Source organism: Mirounga angustirostris, unplaced genomic scaffold, assembly GCF_029215605.1.
Source record: "Mirounga angustirostris isolate CCGP_5_RB_7025 unplaced genomic scaffold, mMirAng1.0.hap1 SCAF_13, whole genome shotgun sequence".
NCBI classification, from domain to species: domain Eukaryota; kingdom Metazoa; phylum Chordata; class Mammalia; order Carnivora; family Phocidae; genus Mirounga; species Mirounga angustirostris.
In genome coordinates this window covers 39,741,525-39,763,101 of record NW_026991721.1, presented here as the reverse complement: position 1 = coordinate 39,763,101, position 21,577 = coordinate 39,741,525, and the positions used below count along the sequence as shown (strand labels likewise).

General features: G+C 48.5%; 1 protein-coding gene across 1 annotated transcript in view; it reads right to left on the bottom strand.

The window, feature by feature from the left end:
• Positions 1–16,411, bottom strand: part of PLEKHA7 (pleckstrin homology domain containing A7) — a 213,415-nt gene extending 197,004 nt beyond the window's left edge. The window contains exons 1-2 of the mRNA XM_045895292.3: positions 16,135–16,411; positions 15,984–16,041 (exon numbers count right to left, since the gene is read on the bottom strand). Of these exons, the coding sequence (XP_045751248.1) occupies positions 15,984–16,041; positions 16,135–16,411 (335 nt within the window). The remainder of the gene's footprint in view (positions 1–15,983; positions 16,042–16,134) is intronic.
• Positions 16,412–21,577: the final 5,166 nt, after the last annotated feature.

Below are 21,577 nucleotides of genomic sequence, written 5' to 3'. Positions count from 1 at the left end.
AAAGTGAAAGCCTCCAGGTTTACTCCTCCCCACTATCTCTGGGTGGCATTTAAGGAAGTCGGGAGGCAGGGTGGGGAGACAAGGGAGGGGAAGGGTGTTACTATCTGTCAGATAATTAAGTCTATGAGGAATTATGATACTCTGTAGGAAACTAAAGCCTAAATATAAAGAGTTTTTCCTCAAAGTCTTCTTCAATTGACTCCAGCTTCTTCCTGTTCCTTTCCCTTACTCACAGCACCCCCAGCCCCACACCTTTCCCCTAGAAGCACTGAGTACACAGCCTGGGAACCAGACTTCTATAAGCAGGGTGGGGCCAAGGTCACCAGCCACAGGACTTATGCACATCGCCCAGAGCTGAGGAGGGACCAGGTAAGCAGGGTGAGGGTGGCTCTCACCCTTCCAGGGGGTCAGGTTTTAACTAGGTCACTGTTAGGACACTCACACCACCCACTCTTTATCTCCCATCTCTTTCTATTTTAAGGCAGGAGTGCTGCCAGGCAGCGGTATGGGTTACCCAGCTTCTCCTTTGGAGGCCAACCCGTCACCTGCTGAGTGGGATCCCTCACCGGCTCCAACCTACTTCCTCCAGCCCCACCTCTGCGGATGCCCAGCACTCCAGTATATCCTCTCCTCCTCCCATACAACCATGGTGGGGCCCTGGTCACGCCCCTGCTCATGCCCTGGATCCGCCCTGCCCTCTGGACGGACCCGCAGCTCCTCGGTGCAGCCCTTTTTTGTATCTCCTTCCTCTCCTTCTCACAACATCTTGAACAAGTCCAGTTCTCTTACAGCTCCGCCCATGGTGCTTCCTCTCCCATAAACAGCCAAACTCCCTCTTGTCATCCAACAAATCCCTGCTTTTCAAGGTCCAGCTCAGGCTCCCCTTGCCCACCAGAAAGCCTTCCCCGGCCAGCCCTCCTCTGTGCCCCTCCAGTCCCCATGCTCTCCTTATCAAATCATTTGCACAGTATCGTCTAGCTGTTGACATGTCTGTGTCCCCACCAGAGATCAGGCTCCCAGGTTCCTGGAGGACACCAATGGCACTCTGATTCATTAACTGAATGCTTACTATGCACCAGATACTTTCTCAGAGCCAGCAATATAACAGTGAACACAACTGAGAGAGAAAATTCCTGCCTTCCTGGAGGTCACATTCTAGGGATAATAAATAGCCAACACACGGGAGTACTTTCTATGTTCAAGACTATTCTGAGTACTTTATATGAACTCATTTAATCTCCAGCACAATTATTATTATCCCCATTTTACAGATGAAGAAACCAATGCTCCAATTACCTAAACCTGCTCAGGATCCACGAGCTAGTAAGTGGCAGGGCGGGGATTCAAACCCAGGCAATCCCGTACCACACCATGCTCCAAGGGCCATTGTGCCTCTCAAAACTATGTTCTCCACTTTGCCTTACTCATTTTGGTATCCAGTGCCCACCGTTTGGTACACACGCAGTGCTCAGTAAAAGTCTGCTAAATGAAGGGATCCCTGAATGATGAATGGTAATCCCCCTGAAGCACCCACCCCCTGTCTTGTCCCCACCCAATCCCAACTCATAAAACCCCTCAAGTCTTCCCTGACTCCTCTAACCCCTGAATTGTTTCCTCCTGGACATTCTTTTCCATGCTACATCCACACTATTTACCTGACTCTTAGTCACACACCATTTGACCATCCTATCACCTGAAGCTGTGCAGACACCTTGCTTCACCAGGTCCCTGGGCTCCCTGACATCTCCCAGAGTACAACAAATATGGTGCCAATACACGGCAAAAACGGATACACAAAGGCCAACCTGAACCCAGCCTCCCCTCTCCATTTTTCCATGCACCAGAGCTATTTCTCCTCTTGCCCAGGGGAAGCAAGCCAGAGCTTGGGTGAGATACAACCTTTGGTGCAACTATATCCAAATTGCCTCACCCCCTCAGCTGGAACAGCCAACGTCATAATTAGGGTACAGCTGTGGTTAAAAATAGCAAGTACAGTTGGACATTTTTAACCCTCAGCAAAATGCATCAGGATGTTCAATGCCCTCTATTAGAAAATGCCTGTAACTGAGAATCTGAGCTGGACAGTATACGCAAGTACCCTCCGTGTGTATCAGAAGATAAGAGTCACTGTGGGATATAAGTCAAGGAGTTACCCAAATATGCTTGGACCAATCAGCCATTACAGAGAAAAACATTCATGGAAATACTTGCTAAAATTTACTGAACTCTACTATGCTCTGGGAACTGAGTATTTCACATATCCATACTTCCTCAACCTACAGTGGGGTTAAATCCTGATAAACTCACTGTATATTGAAAATATCAAAGTTAAAAATGCATTCAATACGCCTAACCTATCCAATGCCACAGCTTAGGCTAACCTATCTTAAATGTACTCAGAATACTTCAGTTAGCCTACGGTTGAGCAAAATCATCTGACACAAAGCCTATAATAAAGTGTTGAAAATCTCCTGTAATGTTGAATCCTGTACTGAAAGTAAAAAAATAAAAATAAAAAAAACCAATGGTTGTAAGTCTATCAGTTGTTTACCCTCCTGATCTCGTGGCTGACTCGGCACAGTGCTCACTGCCGCAGCCCGGCATCGCCAGAGAATGTCGCAACACCTGTCGCTAACCTGGGAAAAGATCAAAACTCAAAATTCAAAGTATGGTGTCTATGGAATGTGTATCACTTTCCCACCACGGTCATGTCAAAAAATCATAAGTTGAACCATTATAAGTCAGGGACTGTCTGTATTACTCTCATTTAACCAGTACAAAAGACCCAGGGGACAGATACCAGCATTTGCCCCATTTTGTTCAGAGGTTAAATGACTCGCCTGAGTTACACAGCCACAAAGTTGGGCTGCCAAGCCTGCGTGCTCAACCGCAACCCTACAGTTCCCCTAATCTGCCGCAGCACGGTCCACCATGGAGCATGGTGGAAACAGGCCAAGCAGGGCTCAAAGGGACCATGAGGACCACCAATTAAGGGCAGCCGGGGATGATCCCTGCCCTGCCACCTACCACCTGTGCTGTGAGTTCCCTAACCTGCCTGTGCATCACATTCCTCATGTGTAAAATGAGGATAAGTACCTATCTCACAGGGTTGGTAGTGGGATTAAATGAGCCCATGTCTGTTAAGCCCTTAAGACAATGCCCCTGGTGAGCACTGGATAAGTATTTGTAAAACAAGCAAGTAAGGACTCAACAAAAGCATTGGCTTCTCGGTTTGACAGTCCCTCTGCCCTGGCGCTCAGCTCACTGAACCCCAAAACCAAGCCAAATCCCAATACAGACCTTAAAGAGAAGAGCAAATTCTCAAACCTTTCGATGGACTCACGAAGACAATCAGCACCAACCAGTCCTGCCGACCCCAAGGAGCAGCCCCAAAAGGCCCAGCGAGGTGATAACACAACACAGTTATTGCATCTTAAATCACTGGGCTCCTCAGACACATGGTGCTTTTGAAATAAAAAGAGTGTGCTTTGGATTCTAATTTAAATATCTATCTATTCACAGAATAGGAAGCCAATTACTTTCCTCTCCTGCAAAGAATTAATATCCCCACTGTGTTTTTTTAACCATCTGGTGCCAAACACACAAACACGTCTATGCATTTTCAGGTGAGGAGGGCTGAGAGAAGCCAACTGAGCACTCTCCAGCTCCCACCCACACACCAGGGCTCAAAAAATGTAATTATTCAAAGCCTTGGTAAATGGATGTAATTTCAGGTACCACCAATGCCATTTAGAAACGCATTAATGGGTACAGTGATTACAGATATTTAGCTTCGCAGCATTCATCTTTCTTTAAATCCCCAGGTCAGAATGTGCTGAGAAAAAAAAATCTCTCCCAACAATTTCCTAGGCAAGGAAGGAAACCTTTTCCCCTCCCAGGGATCCTGACCACGGACATTGTGGTCAGCTTACAACCCCAATTGACTCCCAATTCCAATCAACTCTCTCTCCTTGTATGGCTGCCAATGCCAAGAAGGTCAGGCCAAATGTCAGATCAACCAACCCACACCAATTTGGTTGAGGATTGGCTCTGTGCCTAACACTGTTCCCAAAGAGCTGGCGAGCCATTCGTGGCACCAAGTCACAATCCTGCCCCTGCTCCATCTCCCCCAGGACCAGCTCAGGGAAGCCTACAACACCAGACACCTCTATGACTTCCTCATCATCACCACTGTCTGCCGGGACACATCTGTTCTCCCACGCAGAGTAGCATTCCCATTTCTCAACTTAATTGTAGCCTGCTTGCCTGCTCTGACTCAATGTCAATCACTCAGAAGGGCACACCCCTTACTCCAGGCCTTCCTCTGCCCTTGGAAGGATCTCTAAGTGGTCCTGGGGTTCTGAGATGTGGATGTGCCACCCCCCCACCCCCAGGCAGATGTAGTCCCCACTCAGTGCTCACCCACATGACCAGACCCACTGCCTGCCTCTAGGACTGCCAAGCATCGTCTGGGCAGAGGGAATGGCAGCACATTCCCAACCTCCATGGGGGAACCTGAGGCCCACCGGGGGCCAGGGGATCTACTCTGGGTAACAGCTGGGCATTAACAGCTGTGCCTACTGACACTTTCTCAGGGCCCTTCCCACAGCTTCATCCAATCAGTTCCAACAGAGGGCCTCCTGTAAATGAAAAGGCTCGAAACGCCTTAGCACCTACTATGTGCCTACAGGAGCTGTAGACAGGCCATCATCATATTAGATTCTCCATAAATTCTCAATAACACCAGGAAGTAAAGTAGCATTATCCTTATTGTACAATATCATTATTGTGGGGAAGCTGGAGCTCTGAGACGTCTCCACTTTCAGCATTCATAGAAGCACTTGTGGAACTTGTAATAATGCTGATTCCCAATCCCACCCCCTAGAAGCTCTGACTCAGCATTCTAGAACAGTTTCTACTTCATGTCCATCCTTACTACTCCTTCATCAAGTGCTCTGGCATAGATATCAGGGTCACTACCTCCAAAAAGAGAGCTAGATGCCCTGCCAGGCAATGCAAACACTAATACTAACACCAGGGAACGCTCTCACCAGGGGATGGGGGTGGAGGGTGAAAGGGGAGTATATCAAATCTGCCCATTTGGAAAATGTGTTGATCGTTAAGTACAAAAAACCTATTCATTTGCTCTCTGGTTGGACACAGCCATACAGGGCTTCAAAGATGAAGAATCATTTCTTTGGTATTTAGGCACCAATGATTTAGGATCCAGCTTCCTTTTAAGGACAAGTCTCAACAAGAAAACACACTTCTTCCTCCTGGAGCCTGATCTTAGGAGATTTCCCCAAAGAGAATGAACCATACCTTTCTGCTGACTATGGCACACTTCACCACAGGAAGGGGCTTCCTTTCTAGGAGTAGTAATGGTAATAGTTAATTCTTACATAACATGTGAGATTAGCCAGGCACTATTCTAAGCGGACAGTACAGTCATTGTCCCCATTCTACAGATGAAGAAACATCTGAAGACACAGAGAGGTTTAAGTGACCTGTCCAACCTGGCAGCAGAGCCGAGATTTCAACCCTGGTACTCAGACTCCAGAATTCATGTTTTATAACCCCCGCGTGGCACCACCCCTCAGACACACAGGAGGCGGGGAACCCCTAGGGCAATATCCCCAAATACACCACTCTCCTGAAGCTCAGCTACTAGTGAAGGGTGTTATCCAGGACCAGTCCCTACTACGCCTCAACTCAGCACCAGCCTCTTCAAGATGCAGACAAGCACACACATACTTTAGCTTCGTCCCCACCCCCTTGTTCCTGCCAATTTCGTCCACTGGCCTCTCTTGCCTTGGGCTCCACAGATGCCTGGCCTTCCTCATACTCACCCTCTGAAGCTCCCTAGGGCCCCATCCTCAGGGCCCCCAGCCCCAGTCACCTACACTGAAACTGCCCAGTGTCCCTCTCACCTCCTGGATTGGGCACTGCTGGAGGGCAGAGATGACATCTATCTCTCTCCACGGCGCCCAGTGTGGAGAATGGCATATAGCAGATGACTCAACAGGTGAATCCTGGACCAAACGCCATCCAGCCTCCCATTAAACTGCCCCTCCAGTAAGGTGTTCACCACTCTTCAAGGTGGCCCACTGGTTCCATCTGTGGACCTGCACAGACAACTCGGTTTGCAAGTGAAGAGGATATGATTATTGCAAAGGTGACTGCGGTAACCTACAACATTGCTCTGACTCCACTCCTCCTGGGAAGGAGGCTGTCTTACCTCCCACTTCACCCAGGGGGAGAGAACGCTGGAGGCTGTGCAGCCAGGGTTCTAGGTAGAGGGCCTGAATGGGCCCTCTGCCTCCTCCATCCCCAAGCACACTGCACCCCACCTGCACTGCAGACTGTTCCAGGGAAGCACATGAGGTAGCCAGCAGCCCCTGGAAGAGACTGCATGCTAACCCCAAGCTGTCAGACCTCAAGAGGGTGAGGGCTCTGCCTTGGCAGAAAAAGCCCCTAAGAAACCCTGAGAACACTGGCCATGACGCTGGAAACACTCTTCTGGCAGAACCTGAAAGAGACAGCCTGGCTGTAAGCAGGCTTAAGAGGCTCATCAGCCCCTAAGCTGTGGTCAGCTGACATGGTTGGGGTGGGGGAGGGGGTCTCAGTCCTCTCTCCCAGAGCACCAGGGACCTGCCCACTGCCCTGCCTAGGGACCATCCAACCCACCCATCACTCATTTGCCCTGCAGGGGACTTTCTGAAGGAGGCCCAAAGGGTCATCAGGGAAAGTACAGAGGACCAATTTTGGAAAGGATAACCCTACAGGAGGATTCAGTACAGAGGGAGTGGCTATGCAAGTCAGAAGACACCATGGTAGAAACAGTGCACAAATTTGGAGCCAAGACGACTCAGGTTCTAAGTCCCAGCTCCCCTACTGATGCTCATCAGAAAGATCTTTTAACCCTGTCCCTCCCCCAGCCTCCACTGCTTGATCTGTAAAATGAGGCTAATAAAAATACCTGCCTTTAAAAAGAATGTATGTGTTTTTCAACTATAGAATACCGTGAAGATTATTACTGTTGACATCTGGGGCCCAGGAAGCACCAGACAATAAGTCTGTCCTTCAGCAGTCAGAGCCGATAACCAGGTGGCCACCCAGATTAAGGAGCGGACATCTGTGCAGGCTTCTAAATGCCCAGGAAACAGCCAACCCAGGAGTGTTTTCACACCTCATTACCCTGGGCTCTTGGTCCCCAGGTCCCTACAGCCTGGACAAGGCACCCGTGGCCTTGGGACAGCATAGCCCTGATGGTCAAGGTTAGTGTTGGTTTTTTTTAACTAACTTTTAATTTGGAAATCATTTTAAACTTAGAGAAGAGGTGCAAAAATAGCACCCCTCACCCAGCCTCACCCATTGTTAACATGTTGCTCCATCTGCTCTATCATCCGCTCCCCTACCACACACACACACACACACACACACACAGTTTTTTCTCAACCATTTGAGAGCAAATACGTCAGTATTTCCCAAGAATGAGGACATCCTTTTAATAACCATAATGGTTATGCAGTTTTTATTGGTCCAAATTCTGAGTTGAGTCCTACAGTTTGCATTCTCCTGACCCAGGAAACCCCAGTTCAAGGACACCAGATTTCTCCAGCAGCAGCTGAATGTAATAAGGACTCAGAATTCACATTTCCACCCCATCTTATAGATGTGTGGATGTACAAAGAGGAGCTCACATTTATTGGGCATTTACTAGGTGTCAGGTACCTACTAGGCACACTTTCCACCAATTAATTCATGTAACCCCCACATTTATCCCCATTTCATTGGTGAGGACGTGAAGCTTAAAAGGAGTAGGTAACCTACCAAGGACAGGGAGCTGTAACTGGTGGAACTGGAATTAGAATCTGGGAATCTAGAGCCAGTGCACCTACCCACCACCTCCTTACACACACGACCACCATATATACAACCCCTGTACATTTGTCTGCATGATGAAGTTGCCTGGCTGGCTTTGGCTTCCAGAAAAACCCAGCCAGTATCCAGGTGACTGGGAGTAGGCTGGATGGGAAACAGAGGGGTGGTCTGGCACAACTCAAAAGATGACCCAAGGTCTCAACAGCTGCTGATGTCTTCCACAGAGCCTATACATCCCTTTTCGGAGATGCACAACCCAGAGAGGCTGGAAGGCCGATGAGCCGTCTCCCCACACTACCCTGGTCCCTTAAGACAGAACAGGGGAATTGGTGTCCTGGGAGCACATGTTTCTGTTTAGGAAAACACAAAGCCATACAACGAACATGATACATCCTACCACAGCACTGATCTTAATGGAAGATATGGGAAGGGATTTTATAATAAGTTAAATTGAGAGTCAAGTCTATGTGAATTTTTGGATAGTACCCACATTTTGATGACGTTTCATACCATCCAATCTCCCAGGAGAGTTCACCTTCATCCTCTTCTGTCATTCAGCTGTGGCTGAAAAGTCTGAGAAGCCCTTGTCTGAGACAACAACATGTCCATGTCTTCTCTGAACTCTGAAAAGGCTGAACTAACACAGCATGAGGCTTTAGGAAGTCCCTTTACCCCTCTGAGCCAACTTTTCTGCACTAAAAAATGCAGTAATTGTGAGCCTCCAACCAGCTAATGTTCATGAAGCACTCCGTAAACAATAAAACATTAACCCAAAACACTTGTCATTTCAGAAAATCGGAAACAAATGTTTTGACAGCCATTTAAAGGCAACAGTCAAATAAAACCATATTCCTCCGTGTTTCTCCCTCTGCTAGTACTGACGTAAGACACCATGCCAGTTTACTGAGTAGAGATTCAAACCCGTGCTCTCTTCTGAAGACATGGGAAAACTGGAGCAAGCCCCTCATTAAATCACCAAACAGTCACATTCTGATGTGCTTTCTCAAAGAGACTCCTTTTTCCAAAGCCCTAATTTAAGAAGCCTGACGTTTACTCCCACAAATATTGAGAGAATGGACAGAGCTCCATCAATGCACATGAAACGTCCACCCACCCTCTTCACACACACGGCTTTGGAAATCGGGGCTAGCACCTCTTCTCACCACCCACCCCTGTCCTTTCTCTGAAGCATGCCCCTCACAGGGGTGAAGAGCCTTAGGAGCCTCTTGCAACTGTTTTTCTTAACGAGGTTTTCCCAGATCTTTTCTGGGCTGGTTTTGAGAACATGGTACAAATCACGGCTCCTAATCCTTTCTTCTGCTTTCTGCACAACACCGCTGTTGTTCCTTTTGTACAGGACCTAACGCTTCAATCCCTGAGCCAGTTTTCACTCTTGATAAAACAACCAGGAAATGAAACGTAAAGTGTGGGATTATGCCAAAACTGGCCAAGCTGGAAGAAGCTTTTCTTAACCTTCAACAAGAGGTTTCAGAATTTCCATTTTAAATAGATGTGAGCGGCTGTTTCCCAGAAATTCTTTGCAGAGGTGTTACTTTCTGGTTTGAAATAAAGTTTCTGGGACTGCTATTCCCAGCAATGAGAAAGATGACAAATGAGAAAGAGGGCAAATAAATGAACCAACAGTTTGGCACTCTGCAAGACAAATTTCACTAACATGAAGTTCAACATTTGTCTGGGGAGAAAAATGTGGCAGACAGGAAATGCAGGGGGGCCTGGAAGACTGTCCCTTGGGTGATGGCATAACTAAATCTCAAGAGGGCACCTTCCTGGGCCTTCCAGTACTCACAGACTTTTCCAAAGGGCCTTCTATACTTGGTGTCTACAGCCCACTGGGGTACCCCCCTGGACATTCTGTCATCCCTGGTTCAGCCTTCATTCCCCAATTCCTCTTTCCCTTTAATTTCAGAGAAAATGGGTTTGCTGAATACAAAATCACACTCCAGATATTTAGTGCCTACTCAGAGCCCAGCGCTGGGCTGGGTACCAATGTCTCAGAAATGCAGAACAGGGTATCAGCCTGACCCCTCCTCTCTCCATTCATCCTCTTTATTGACTCAGGACCTATTCAAAGCCTGCTGTAGGGAGAACCCAACTCACAGGGTGCGACAAAACCCCCGAAAACCAGCCCAGTGTAACACTCTTGCTTCCAAGGCCTGTTCTAGAACTTCACCCTCATGGGTCTCACATTTGAAAAGGCTGTGTCTGCCAAACTGCTTTTACTAATTGTCTTCCACTTCTTACTAATCAGAGACTTGCACCACCACCAATCAGCTCAGGAGACCAAAGGCTGCTGCCTTTCTCAGGCGCCTCAATCCCCAGCAAAAGCCAAGAAGGACTCTGGCCCTGTGAGCCTTGGGCAGTCTGACTCAGAGCAATGGCACTTGGCACAAGGCTCTTTCAAGCATCAATGCTGCCTCACACCTGCGACCTAGGGTAGAAGCTACCCCACTACCATGGGTACCATATTAGAGACTGAAGATCTACTTTCTGGTCCCAGCTCTAAGCACCCCACACAAATCACTGAACCTTTAGGGACTGGAGTTTCATTATCTAAAGAATATGATAGGGGTGCCTGGGTGGCTCAGCCGTTAAGCGTCTGCCTTCAGCTCAGGTCATGATCCCAGGGTCCTGGGATCGAGCCCCACATCGGGCTTCCTGTTCAGCGGGAAGCCTGCTTCTCCCTCTCCCTCTCCCCCTGCTTGTGTTCCCTCTCTCGCTGTGTCTCTCTCTGTCAAATAAATAAATAAAATCTTTTAAAGAATACGATAATCTCGGGGCGCCTGGGTGCCTCAGTTGGTTAAGCGTCTGCCTTCGGCTCAGGTCATGATCCCAAGGTCCTGGGATCGAGCCCCGCATCGGGCTCCCTGCTCGGCCGGAAGCCTGCTTCTCCCTCTCCCTCTCCCCCTGCTTGTGTTCCCTCTCTCGCTGTCTCTCTCTCTGTCAAATAAATTTTTTAAAAAATCTAAAAAAATAATAATTAAAAAAAAAAGAATATGATAATCTCTGCTCTTCTGCTGCTATAAAAACCAAGTAAGAAAAGGTACCAAAAAAAGCCAACTGCCCTCTGCTGTTGGAATGCCCAGGATTACTATGAGTTTCCACATCAGTAAAATGGAACTGGTAACAATTCCTACCTCATCAAATTGTTGTGAGAATTAAATCACATAATAGTGATAAAACAGTTCCTGGCATTTTTCAAAAACTGGAAAAGATGAGGCTATTACATAATTGCTACTACTATTATTGCTGCTGCTGTTAATGACACTATGATCTCCATTAGTATTATATCTTGCTACTTGGCTAAGAGACTCATGGGAAAGTGGGAAAGTTTTAGAGTATAAGGCTGTTTTTTTTTTAAGATTTTATGTATTTATTTGAGGGAGAAAAAGCAAAAGAGAGAGAGCATGAGCAGGGGGAGGGGCAGAGGAAGAAGAAGACTCCCCGCTGAATGGGGGCAGGGGAGACAGGAGAGGGAGAGAGAATCCCAAGCAGACCACACTGAGTACAGAGCCTGATGTGGGGCTCAGTCTCACGACCCTAAGATCACGACCTGAGCTGAAACCAAGAGTCGGACATTCAAACGACTGCGCCACCCAGGCACCTCACTTTAAGGATATTCTTTTTTTAAAAAAGATTTTATTTATTTGATGGAGAGAGACAGAAAGCACAAGCAGGGGGAATGGCAGGCAGAGGGAGAAGCAGGCTCCCGGCTGAGCACAGAGCTCGACCTGGGGCTCAATCCCAGGACTCTGGGATCATGACCTGAGCCAAAGGCAGATGCTTAACCAACTGTGCCATTCTTCTACTTAAGAAGTAGAAGTCTTCTTAAAGAGGATATCAGCATCACCAAGTCTAGAATTAGGGGAACCAGCAGTAGATTCCTTTTATGTTTTTCCCCTAAACACCAAAATTGAACCCAAGTGCAGAAATCAAAACCAAAATGCACCAGCCTTAGCTCGAGTTTTCCTGCTTTAAGAAATGTACTCCTGGGGGTGCCTGGCTGGCTGGCTCAGTTCGTAAAGCATAAGGCTCTTGATCTCAGGGTCATGAGTTCAAGCCCATGTTGGGTGTAGAGATTACTAAAAAAAAAAAAGAAAAATCACTCTGGGTTTTCTTATGTACAGCAGGGTTAAAGAACCCTGTATTGAAGAAAAGAAAGAAAGAGAGGAAAGGAAGGAAGGAAGGAAGGAAGGAAGGAAGGAAGGAAGGAAGGAAGGAAGGAGGAAGGAAGGAAGGAAGGAAGGAAGGAAGGAAGGAAGGAAGGAAGGAAGAAAGAAAGAAAGAAAGAAAGAAAGAAAGAAAGAAAGAAAGAAAGAAAGAAAGAAAAGAAAGAAAGAAAGAAAAGAAAGAAAGAAATACAGGTACTCTGGAGAGTATCAAACATCTGCTAAATATCAGGAGCAACTAATGCATCTTGAAAACCTCACACAACCTTCCAGACCAAGGATCCACTGGGGAAAATAAAACCAGCTATGCCAATGCTTTGTCCCTCTAACTGAGGCATATTAGAGGAGGATCCAAAAGTAAATAAATAAATAAATAAATAAATAAATAAAACATTCAGAAATGATCAGAGCAAATCTAAGAAAGCTGACTAAAGCAAAGCATTTTTTATGTGAGGAAAAGGAGAACAATTACTCCCAAACCCTTCAGTCTCTCAAGAAGTTGTCTCAGGAGACAGGAAATACAGTCGGCTGCCACAGTGTCCCAGCCTCCCCGTATGGCTGGCCTTTGAAGGTAGGGGATCAGTCACATACTGCTTTCCCCTAGGCCTGGGAGGACCCTCGGGGTGGGGAGCCAGAGCTTGCTATAGGATAATCACTAGGAACTTCACAGAGTCACCACAGAAGAGTGAGCAAAAGAGAGAAGGGCGGGAGGCTGCAGCAATGGCTGACAGAGTCCTACCCAGCCCTCAAGTCCCCCAACTCAAGACCTAGCCTAGTACTTCACAGTAAAGACAGATACTATCAGACAGGAATACCCATGTCTCCCCTCACTGAACCTATCAGCCCCCTAGCATGGGCTCTGACATGGGCAGCCCTCCCTCCCGTCAAATGGATGAAAGGCCCTGTTCCCAGCTGGGACCCCTGAGACCTACACCCAGGATCCCCAGATCCCCACCCTCTCACCTTGTCAGAAACACTGCTCCAGGAACGGTCCCATCTCTTTCCTGCATCATCCATTTCTCCCTCTCTACTGGATCATTCCCAGCAGAACAAAACATGCTCTACCCTCTCCCACTAAAAAAACAGACACCCGCACCCCCACCTCAAACCCAAAACCTCCCCAAGTCTCAGCTAATGTCTCAAACCTGCTTCATAACAAAACTGCCTGAAAGATTCACCTATGCTTATTGACCCCATTCTGCACCCCATATTTTCCCCTCTACCTACTCCAATCAGGTTCTGTCCTTTAAGCTTCTGTGAACCCCTCATTCTACTGGGTTTCCTCCTACCTTCTCAGTCTCCTTTGCTGGATCCACCTCTTTCCCCAACCTCTAAATGCAGCTATGTCCCAAGGCTTAGGTCATTTTTCTGTCTATGCTCTCTTCCAAGGTGAGTTCAACTAATCCTGTGGCCTTGAACATCACCTACAATACCCAAATACACCTCTGCAGTCCTCTCTCTTCTGAGCTTCGGGATCCATCCGTCTGACTAGTGGACATACTCATATCTCACATGTCAGAACAAGAGCTCATGCCCCACCCCCTACCCCCCCACACACACCCCCCTCCAAACCTGCTCCTCCTCCCAGCCCTCCCACCTGAGTGACAGGAGTACCATCCACTCAGGAGCTCATCTTTGGGAGTCCTCCTTGACTCTCCTCTTTCTCTCACAGACTGTGTCCAGATCATCAAGCCTGAATCTGCCTGCTTCAGATGAAAGCATGTCCAGTGCTACCCCCTCAGTCAAGTCATCAGCCACAGCCTGCTACTACTATCCTGCCCACTACAGCTGCCACCTACATACAGCCCACTCTACAGCAGGGAGAATGATCTTTCTAAAAACGCACATCAAATCACCTTGCCCCCCACTTAAAACCCTCCCATGATTTCTCGCTGGGCTTAGAATCAAGTTTAAAAACCCCTTACCAGGGCGCCTGGGTGGCTCAGTTGGTTAAGCGGCTGCCTTCGGCTCAGGTCATGATCCTGGAGTCCCGGGATCGAGTCCCGCATCGGGCTCCCTGCTCAGCAGGGAGTCTGCTTCTCCCTCTGACCCTCCTCCCTCTCATGCTCTCTGTCTCTCATTCTCTCTCTCTCAAATAAATAAATAAAATCTTTAAAAAAATAAAAATAAATAAAAATAAAAATAAAAACCCCTTACCCTGGCTCCTAATGTCCTACACCATTTGCTCTCTCCTATCTGTAACCTCTTCTCTTGTGACCTTCTCCCTTGCTCACCATATTCCAGCCACACTGGCCTCTCCACTCTGAACTTAAAGCTCTTTCTGCCTTCAAGCCCTTGCACTGGCTGGTGTCTTCTGGAAATGCTTTGCCATCTCATCAACACAATGTCTCTCCTGACATTCAAATTTTACCTTAAATGTTACCTATTCAGAAACACCACCACAGACCTCTCAATCCACCACCACCACCCAGTTACTCGATATCACATTACGTTGTTTTAATTTTCTGCATAGCAGTTACCGCTGACACTATTCTTGGTTTTTAAACTTATTTTCTGCTCCCTCTCCCCACTAGACTGCAAGCTCCATGAGCACCCACACGTTGTCTGCCTCTTCCATTTCTGTGGTTCCAATGCCTAGAACAACGTATGGCACACAAGGAGAAATCTAATAAGTATCAATGAATGCAGATAGGGTCAGACAGGCCCACGGACTGAAAGGCTCTGAGGTCTTAGCCAGCTCCCCGACTTCTCTCTCAAACACAGACGGGAGGCAGGACCCCAGCCACAGTCCTGGTGTTCACTTGTATAAATCTCATGCACCAGAATTTCAGACATCAGGCAAGAGCCCTAACTAGGGAGGGAGGATCCAGGATTTTCTGTGACCACCGAGCTTCGACTAGGCTGCTCCACTACTGACTAGCAGTGTTCCCAGAGGGTGAAGAAAGGAATTCCGACTCTCATGCCCCAAAAGTAATAGTACTTGTCAGACCACCGTCCAGACCTCGGAGAGTTCATTCATTCCGTAAACAAAGATTTGCCGAGTGCCTACTCTGTGCCAGGCACTGGGCAAAGGACCAAAAGCAGCTTCTGACCGCAGGGAGCTGACGCGGCGAGCACGCAGAGCGTTACAGAGAAACGCAGCAGCACAGGTACCCGCGCCGAGCGGGAAAGTAACGGCCCCACCAGTGCCCGCGGCTGGGCGGCCCTCTCGAGTACTGCCCGCGATTCCATCTCCGCAGACCCAGGTCCGGGGTAACCTGGCTAGGGGCGCAACGCTCGCGGGCTTTTTCTGAACAACTACCGCTTGACCAGCGCAGGCAGGAGTGACTGTCCCCGTGCAGCACCGGCTTTCTCAGACGCGCAGTGTTCGAGGAATATTATTGGCTGATGGGTTCCCTCCCCACCCCCACCGCTCCCCCGCTGGCCCGCGCTCTGGAGGGCGAGGGGGGTGCGGCTCCGACTCTCCCCCACCACCCCAGAGAACCCGGTCGAAGCCAAAGTCCTCCCCACACGAGATTCCCTCCGTCTCTACTCCCCAGCCCCCAGTTCCCGGACCCCGGATGCAACTCCTAGTTCCACTCGCCCCTCCCCGCCCCCCTCCCGGTGGGGCACGGCCGGGCGCGGTGCTGCACCGGACCCCGGCGGGGAGGAGTGCCCGGCCCCTCACACCGGCGCCCGAACCCCGCCCAACTGCAGGAGCAGGGGGCAGTTTGCGGCCCCCGCCCCGTCTGCGGCCGGGACTGCGGCCCCCCGCGGAGATGCAGACCCCGCCGCCCCTCTCCCGGAGCCCGCCACACAACTCCGGCACACAAAACCCCACCGGAGTGCGGCCGCGGCGCTGTGCGCGCCAACTCGCCCGGGACCCGCGCGGGAGGCGGGGGGCGGGGGCGCGCGGCGGGAACCGGTCGGATCCCGTCGCACAGGTGCGAGCGCGGCGCCCGGGTCACTCACTCGATGAAGTAGCTGGCTCCCTCCTCCGTGAAGCCCTCCTCCCAGCCGCGGGGCAGGTCTGCGGAAATGCCAAAAAAGTCGGGTCAAACGTGAGCCGCCCGGGCGCGCGCCCCCGGAGCGCTGCCGCCCACCCCGCCGGCCCGGCTCCCACCTGAGCGGATCATGTGGCCCGAGTTGACTGGCTCCCCGGTGCGCGGGTGCAGCCAGGTCGTGCGGCGGAGCTCGTCACTGCGGGAGAGAGGTGCACCTGTTAGCGCCGCCGCCGCTCCGGGGGCGCCCGCCCGGTCCCGCACCCGCCCGGCCCCGCGCCCACGCCCGCGTGCCCGCTCTCCCGCGCCGCACTTGATGAAGAAGACGCGGCCGTCCCGGCACACGCCATAGGACCAGTGCTCAGGTAAAGTGTCCCGCCCGACCGCCGCCGCCGCCATGTTCGCCGAGCGCCGAGCCGCCGCGGCCGCCGCGGGGCGGGGGAGAGGGGGCGGAGGCGGGGGAGGGGGCGGAGGGGGCGGAGGGGGCGGTGCGGCCGGCGGGCCGGCGGGCTCTGCCTGCGCGGGCCCCGGGGGCGGCTCGGGGCGCTGCATCGCGGCGCGCGGCGACGCCCCGGGAGTCTCGAGTCCCAGCACCGCCGCCGGAGCTCGCCGCCGCACGGGCCGACCGGAGCGCGGTGGCCGCGGCCTTTGTCCCCGCGCCTTCCCCGCCCCCAGCCCGCCGGCCCGGGCGCGCCCGCCGCGCGCCCCTCGGCCCCTGAGACCGGGAGACCCGGGCGGGGCCGAGGGCCGCTGTCGGGGCGCCGCGGGCAAACTCCGGAAACAAGGTGCTCCCCGAATGCTCCAGGGAACCCCACCCGACCCACATGACAGACCTTCTGCCTCCGGGAACTGTACTTCTTTCTGAACCATGCAAACCTAAACAGGTTGCATCCATATTGCCAGCCTCGGTTTGTTCTTTCCTCCGTAAAATAAAGTGACTAGTAAGTACCACAGGGGATTGTTGTGAAGATAGGAAGTTACAATGGTGTAAAGTGATTAAATGAACCCCGGCCTGGAGCAGGTGCTCCATTATTAATGTCAGGTCAAGCATGATTTCATTTTCCCAGGTTTGCAGCTCGGATATGAAGCAGGAGGGTGCAGGTTCTCCCCACATACACCACACAGAGCCCTGAAGTTACCTGGAGTGTAGGCTTCTGCCTTCAATTCCTGTCAAATGACAGAAAGAGAGACGCTGTGGACCTGCTGCATCTCAGTCTATCTTTAGAAGAGCAGACCCGCCGGACTGGGCCCCTAGGAGGGCCTCTGGGAAGTTCTTTACATAGCTGGAGGCTTCTCATAGGCCTGTGCTCGAATCTCAGCTCCAGGGGCATCCTTCCCCTGGCCCCTTTGTCCAAAGGAGACCCTTTCCCTTCTGCCTTCACTATCTATTCCATTACTTGTGTACACTTAATTGACATCGTGTTTATTGCCTCGTATGTTGCATGTGTGTTTATTGCCTTGTATGTTGTATATTAGCCACCTGCACATACACTAAAATTTCAGCGGGATGAGAGGTGGGACCTTGTTCTGTCTCATATACTGCCATATTCTCAGTGCTTACAGCAGTGCCTGACTCATGTACACATTCAATAAATGCTGAAAAAGTGCACAATACACACTCCACACTGACACCTCTGTATGCTGAGCATAGACAGGAGAGGAAACTGGGCTCTGGGAGATGTCAAGGCCAACCTTCCAGCGGTATAGGCTGTAATTGGTGGAAAGGCTCACAGGAGACGCTAGGTAGTGTAGGCACTCTTATTCAGAAAGGCATCCTAAACAGGTGGAAATCAGTTGGGCCCAGAAGGAATGGTCAGGATTGACTGAGAAGAGAGCATCCCAGAGGGGGAGGATGGGAGAGCAAACACAGGCTCATGGGAAGGGTATGGGATGTTGAGACCATAAAGATGCCCTTCCTTGAGACAGACAGTGGTATTGGGGAAGGAGGCTGATACAAGTTAGAAAGAGGGAGTTGGTGTGATTGTGGGGACCACTGAACACCTGTTTGAAAGGGCCTCCAGCCTTTGAGGAGGTTCTTGAGCAAATGACAATGAGAAAGTTGTGTTTTTATTCTTAAATATTAATTTAAAATAATAAAATGGGCAAAGAATATGAACACAGTTCACAGAAAAGTAATATAAGTGGCTTCTAAACAAACAAAAAGAGGGACGCTTGGGTGGCTCAGTCGGTTAAGCATCTGCCTTCAGCTCAGGTCATGATCCCAGGGTCCTGGGATCGAGTCCTAAATTGGGCTCCTTGCTCAGCAGGGAGCCTGCTTCTCCCTCTGCCTGCCGCTCCCCCTGCTTGTTCTCTCTCTGTCTGACAAATAATATCTTTAAAAAAAAAAAAAGATATTCAATCACCTCATAATAACAGATTAAAATTAAGGTGAGATACTATTTTTTAGATATCAGATTGGCAAAAATGTACATTGTAGAGAAAGACATTCATTATTGGTGGAACTATAAAATGGTTGTCTCTTTGAAGGCAGTTTGGCAACAACTATTACAATTTAAATGCAATACCTTTTGACCTAGCAATTCCACTACTAGAAATTTATCTTACATTAGTACTCACACAGAGACACAAAGACTTGTGTATCAGAGTATTCACTGCAGCATTGTCAATAGTTACAAAAGACTGTATACAACCTAAATGTCTGTCAGAAAAGAACAGGTTTGGTGGCGCCTGGGTGGCTCAGTCGGTTAAGCATCTGCCTTCGGCTCAGGTCATGATCCCAGGGTCCCGGGATTGAGCCCTTCGTCGGGCTCCCTGCTCAGCGGGAAGCCTGTTTCTCCCTCTCCCACTCCCCCTGCTTGTGTTCCCTCTCTCACTGTCAAATAAATAAACAAAATCTTTAAAAAAAAAAAAGAAAAGAAAAGAACAGGTTTGTATGGTGATGGATATTAACTAGACTTATTGTGGTGATATTTTGCAATATATACAAATATTGAATCATTATGTTGTACACCTGAAACTAATATAATGTCATGTGTCAATCATGCCTCAATTTAAATAGAAAATAACAGGCTAATTAAATTATGTCATACTCCTACAATGGGATGATATTCAGCTGTTAAAAAGAATGAGCTAGCAGTGGAAAAAAAAATAAGTGAAATATATTTCTTTACAATATAAGTTATCTGTTAATTCTAGAATTTCATATGACATTGGTATCAATGGATCATTAGCACTTTGGTAAATTATGGACATTTTCTGTGCTAATATCTTCTGTGAAAAAGAGTTCTGTAGGCAGGGGTGGTGAGGAAGGGTGAATAGGCAGAGCACAGAGGATTTTTAGGGCAGGGAAAATACTCCGTATACTATTATAATAATCGGTACATGTTATTACACATTTATTCAAACCTATAGAATGTATAGCACCAGGATTGAACCCTAAGGTAAACTGTGGACTTTGGGTGCTTATGATGTGTCAATGTAGGTTCATCCTTGTTAAATAATTTACCATTCTATAAGTGATGTTGATGATGGGGGAAGCTATGTGTTTAGAGGGCAGGGGGGCAGGGAGTATATAGGAAGTCTGTGTACCTTCCTCTCAATTTTACTGTGAACCTAAAACTGCTCTAAATAAAGCCTAAAAATTAAAATAAATAATTTTTTAAAAAGAATGAGCTAGATGTCTACTGATGTGGAATGGTCTCCAAGATATTAAGTGGAATACAAGATGCAGAACTGAGTGTATGGTATACTGCTATTAATGTATAGGGAGCATCATGGCTGAATAAGATATCCCTTGTTTGTGTCCCCACCCACCCCCAACAACAATAATTTGGCATCCATCTATGGACAAAAGTGCTTTTGTGGGAGCTGTGGGATCCAGTACCATATGTCAAGGGACAGGAAGAGTCTCACCCACATGTTGCATTGGACAATAGGCATACATACCTTGGTTCCACTGTGGACCCTGCAGTGGCCCATGAATCAACTCCAGCTCCTCTCATCCAGGAGCCCCTGGAAAGCACTGTCTTAGACAATCACTTACGGATGAGAGAGTCTTTGTAGAAGTCCAGGTTTCCAGCGAAGAAGTTCCAGCACACAGCTGGAGGAAAAACACAAGTTTAGATGCATTGAAGAAGGCAGTTACTAAAAACTAGAAGAGGTGACTGTTCCTTCAAATATGGAGACAGCAATACAAAACTTCAAGGAATGTGAAACATAGATCACAATAATCTTTCAGTAACCAATCTCAATATGTAGACCTGCAATTTACCCAATAGATAATTTGAAATATCTGTTTTAAGGAAACTCAATGAGCTAAAGGAAAACACAGAAAGACAATCCAATGAAATCAGGAAAACAATACATCAACAAAATGAGAAGTTTAACAAAGAGATAGAAATAATAAAACAGAACCAAAAAAAAAAAATTCTGGAGCTGAAAATACAATGAATGAAATGAAAACTGCAATAGAAACCATCATCAGAGGGTGCCTGGGTGGTGATGTTGGTTAAGCCACGGACTCTTGGTTTAGGCTCAGGTCGTGATCTCAGGGTCATGAGATGAAGCCCTGTGTCTCACTCTGTGCTCTGCACGGAGTCTGCTTGGGACTCTCCCTCTCCCCTGCCCTCCCCGCCCCAACTCTCTCTTTGTCTCTCAAATAAATATATCTTTAAAAAAAAAACATCAGGGGGCGCCTGGGTGGCTCAGTCGTTAAGCGTCTGCCTTCGGCTCAGGTCATGATCCCAGGGTCCTGGGATCGAGCCCCACATCGGGCTCCCTGTTCAGCGGGAAGCCTGCTTCTCCCTCTCCCTCTCCCCCTGCTTGTGTTCCCTCTCTCGCTGTGTCTCTCTCTGTCAAATAAATAAAATCTTTAAAAAATAATAATAATAAAATAAAATAAAATAAAACATCAGGATGGATCAAGAAAAAAGAATTGTGAATTAGAAGATAGGAACTTTGAAATTATCCAATCAGAGGAGAACAAAGAAAAAAGAATGAAAAAGTGAAAACAGCTTACATGAATTATGGCATACCATCAAAAGAAATAATTTATGAATTATAGAGTTCCAGAGGGAGAAAGGGGAAGAAAGCTTATTTAAAGAAATAATGGCTGCGAACTGCCCAAATCTGGTGAGAGCTTTGGATATCCAAGTTCAAGAAGCTCAAAGAGACCCTCTCCAAGACTCGTTATAATAAAACTGCCAAAAATCAAAGACAAAGAAGGAATCTTAAAAGCAGGAAAAGAAAAGACGCTTATAACTTACAAGGAACCCCCATAAGGCTATCAGCAGATTTCTTAACAGAAGCCTCAGAGGCAAGGAGAGAATGGGATGATATATTCAAACTGCTAAAAGAAAAAAACTACCAACCAAAATACTCTATCCGGCAAAGTTACCCTTCAGAAATGAAGGAGAAATAAAGAATTTCCCAGAAAAACAGAAACTAAGGGAGTCCATTACTGCTGGACCTGACTTGTAAGAAATGCTGAAAGGAGTTCTTCAAGCTGAAAAAGGATACTAATTAGTAACAGGAAAACACATCAAAATATACACATGCTAGACAAATTCAGAACACTCTGATACTGTGATGCAGTGGTATGTTAAC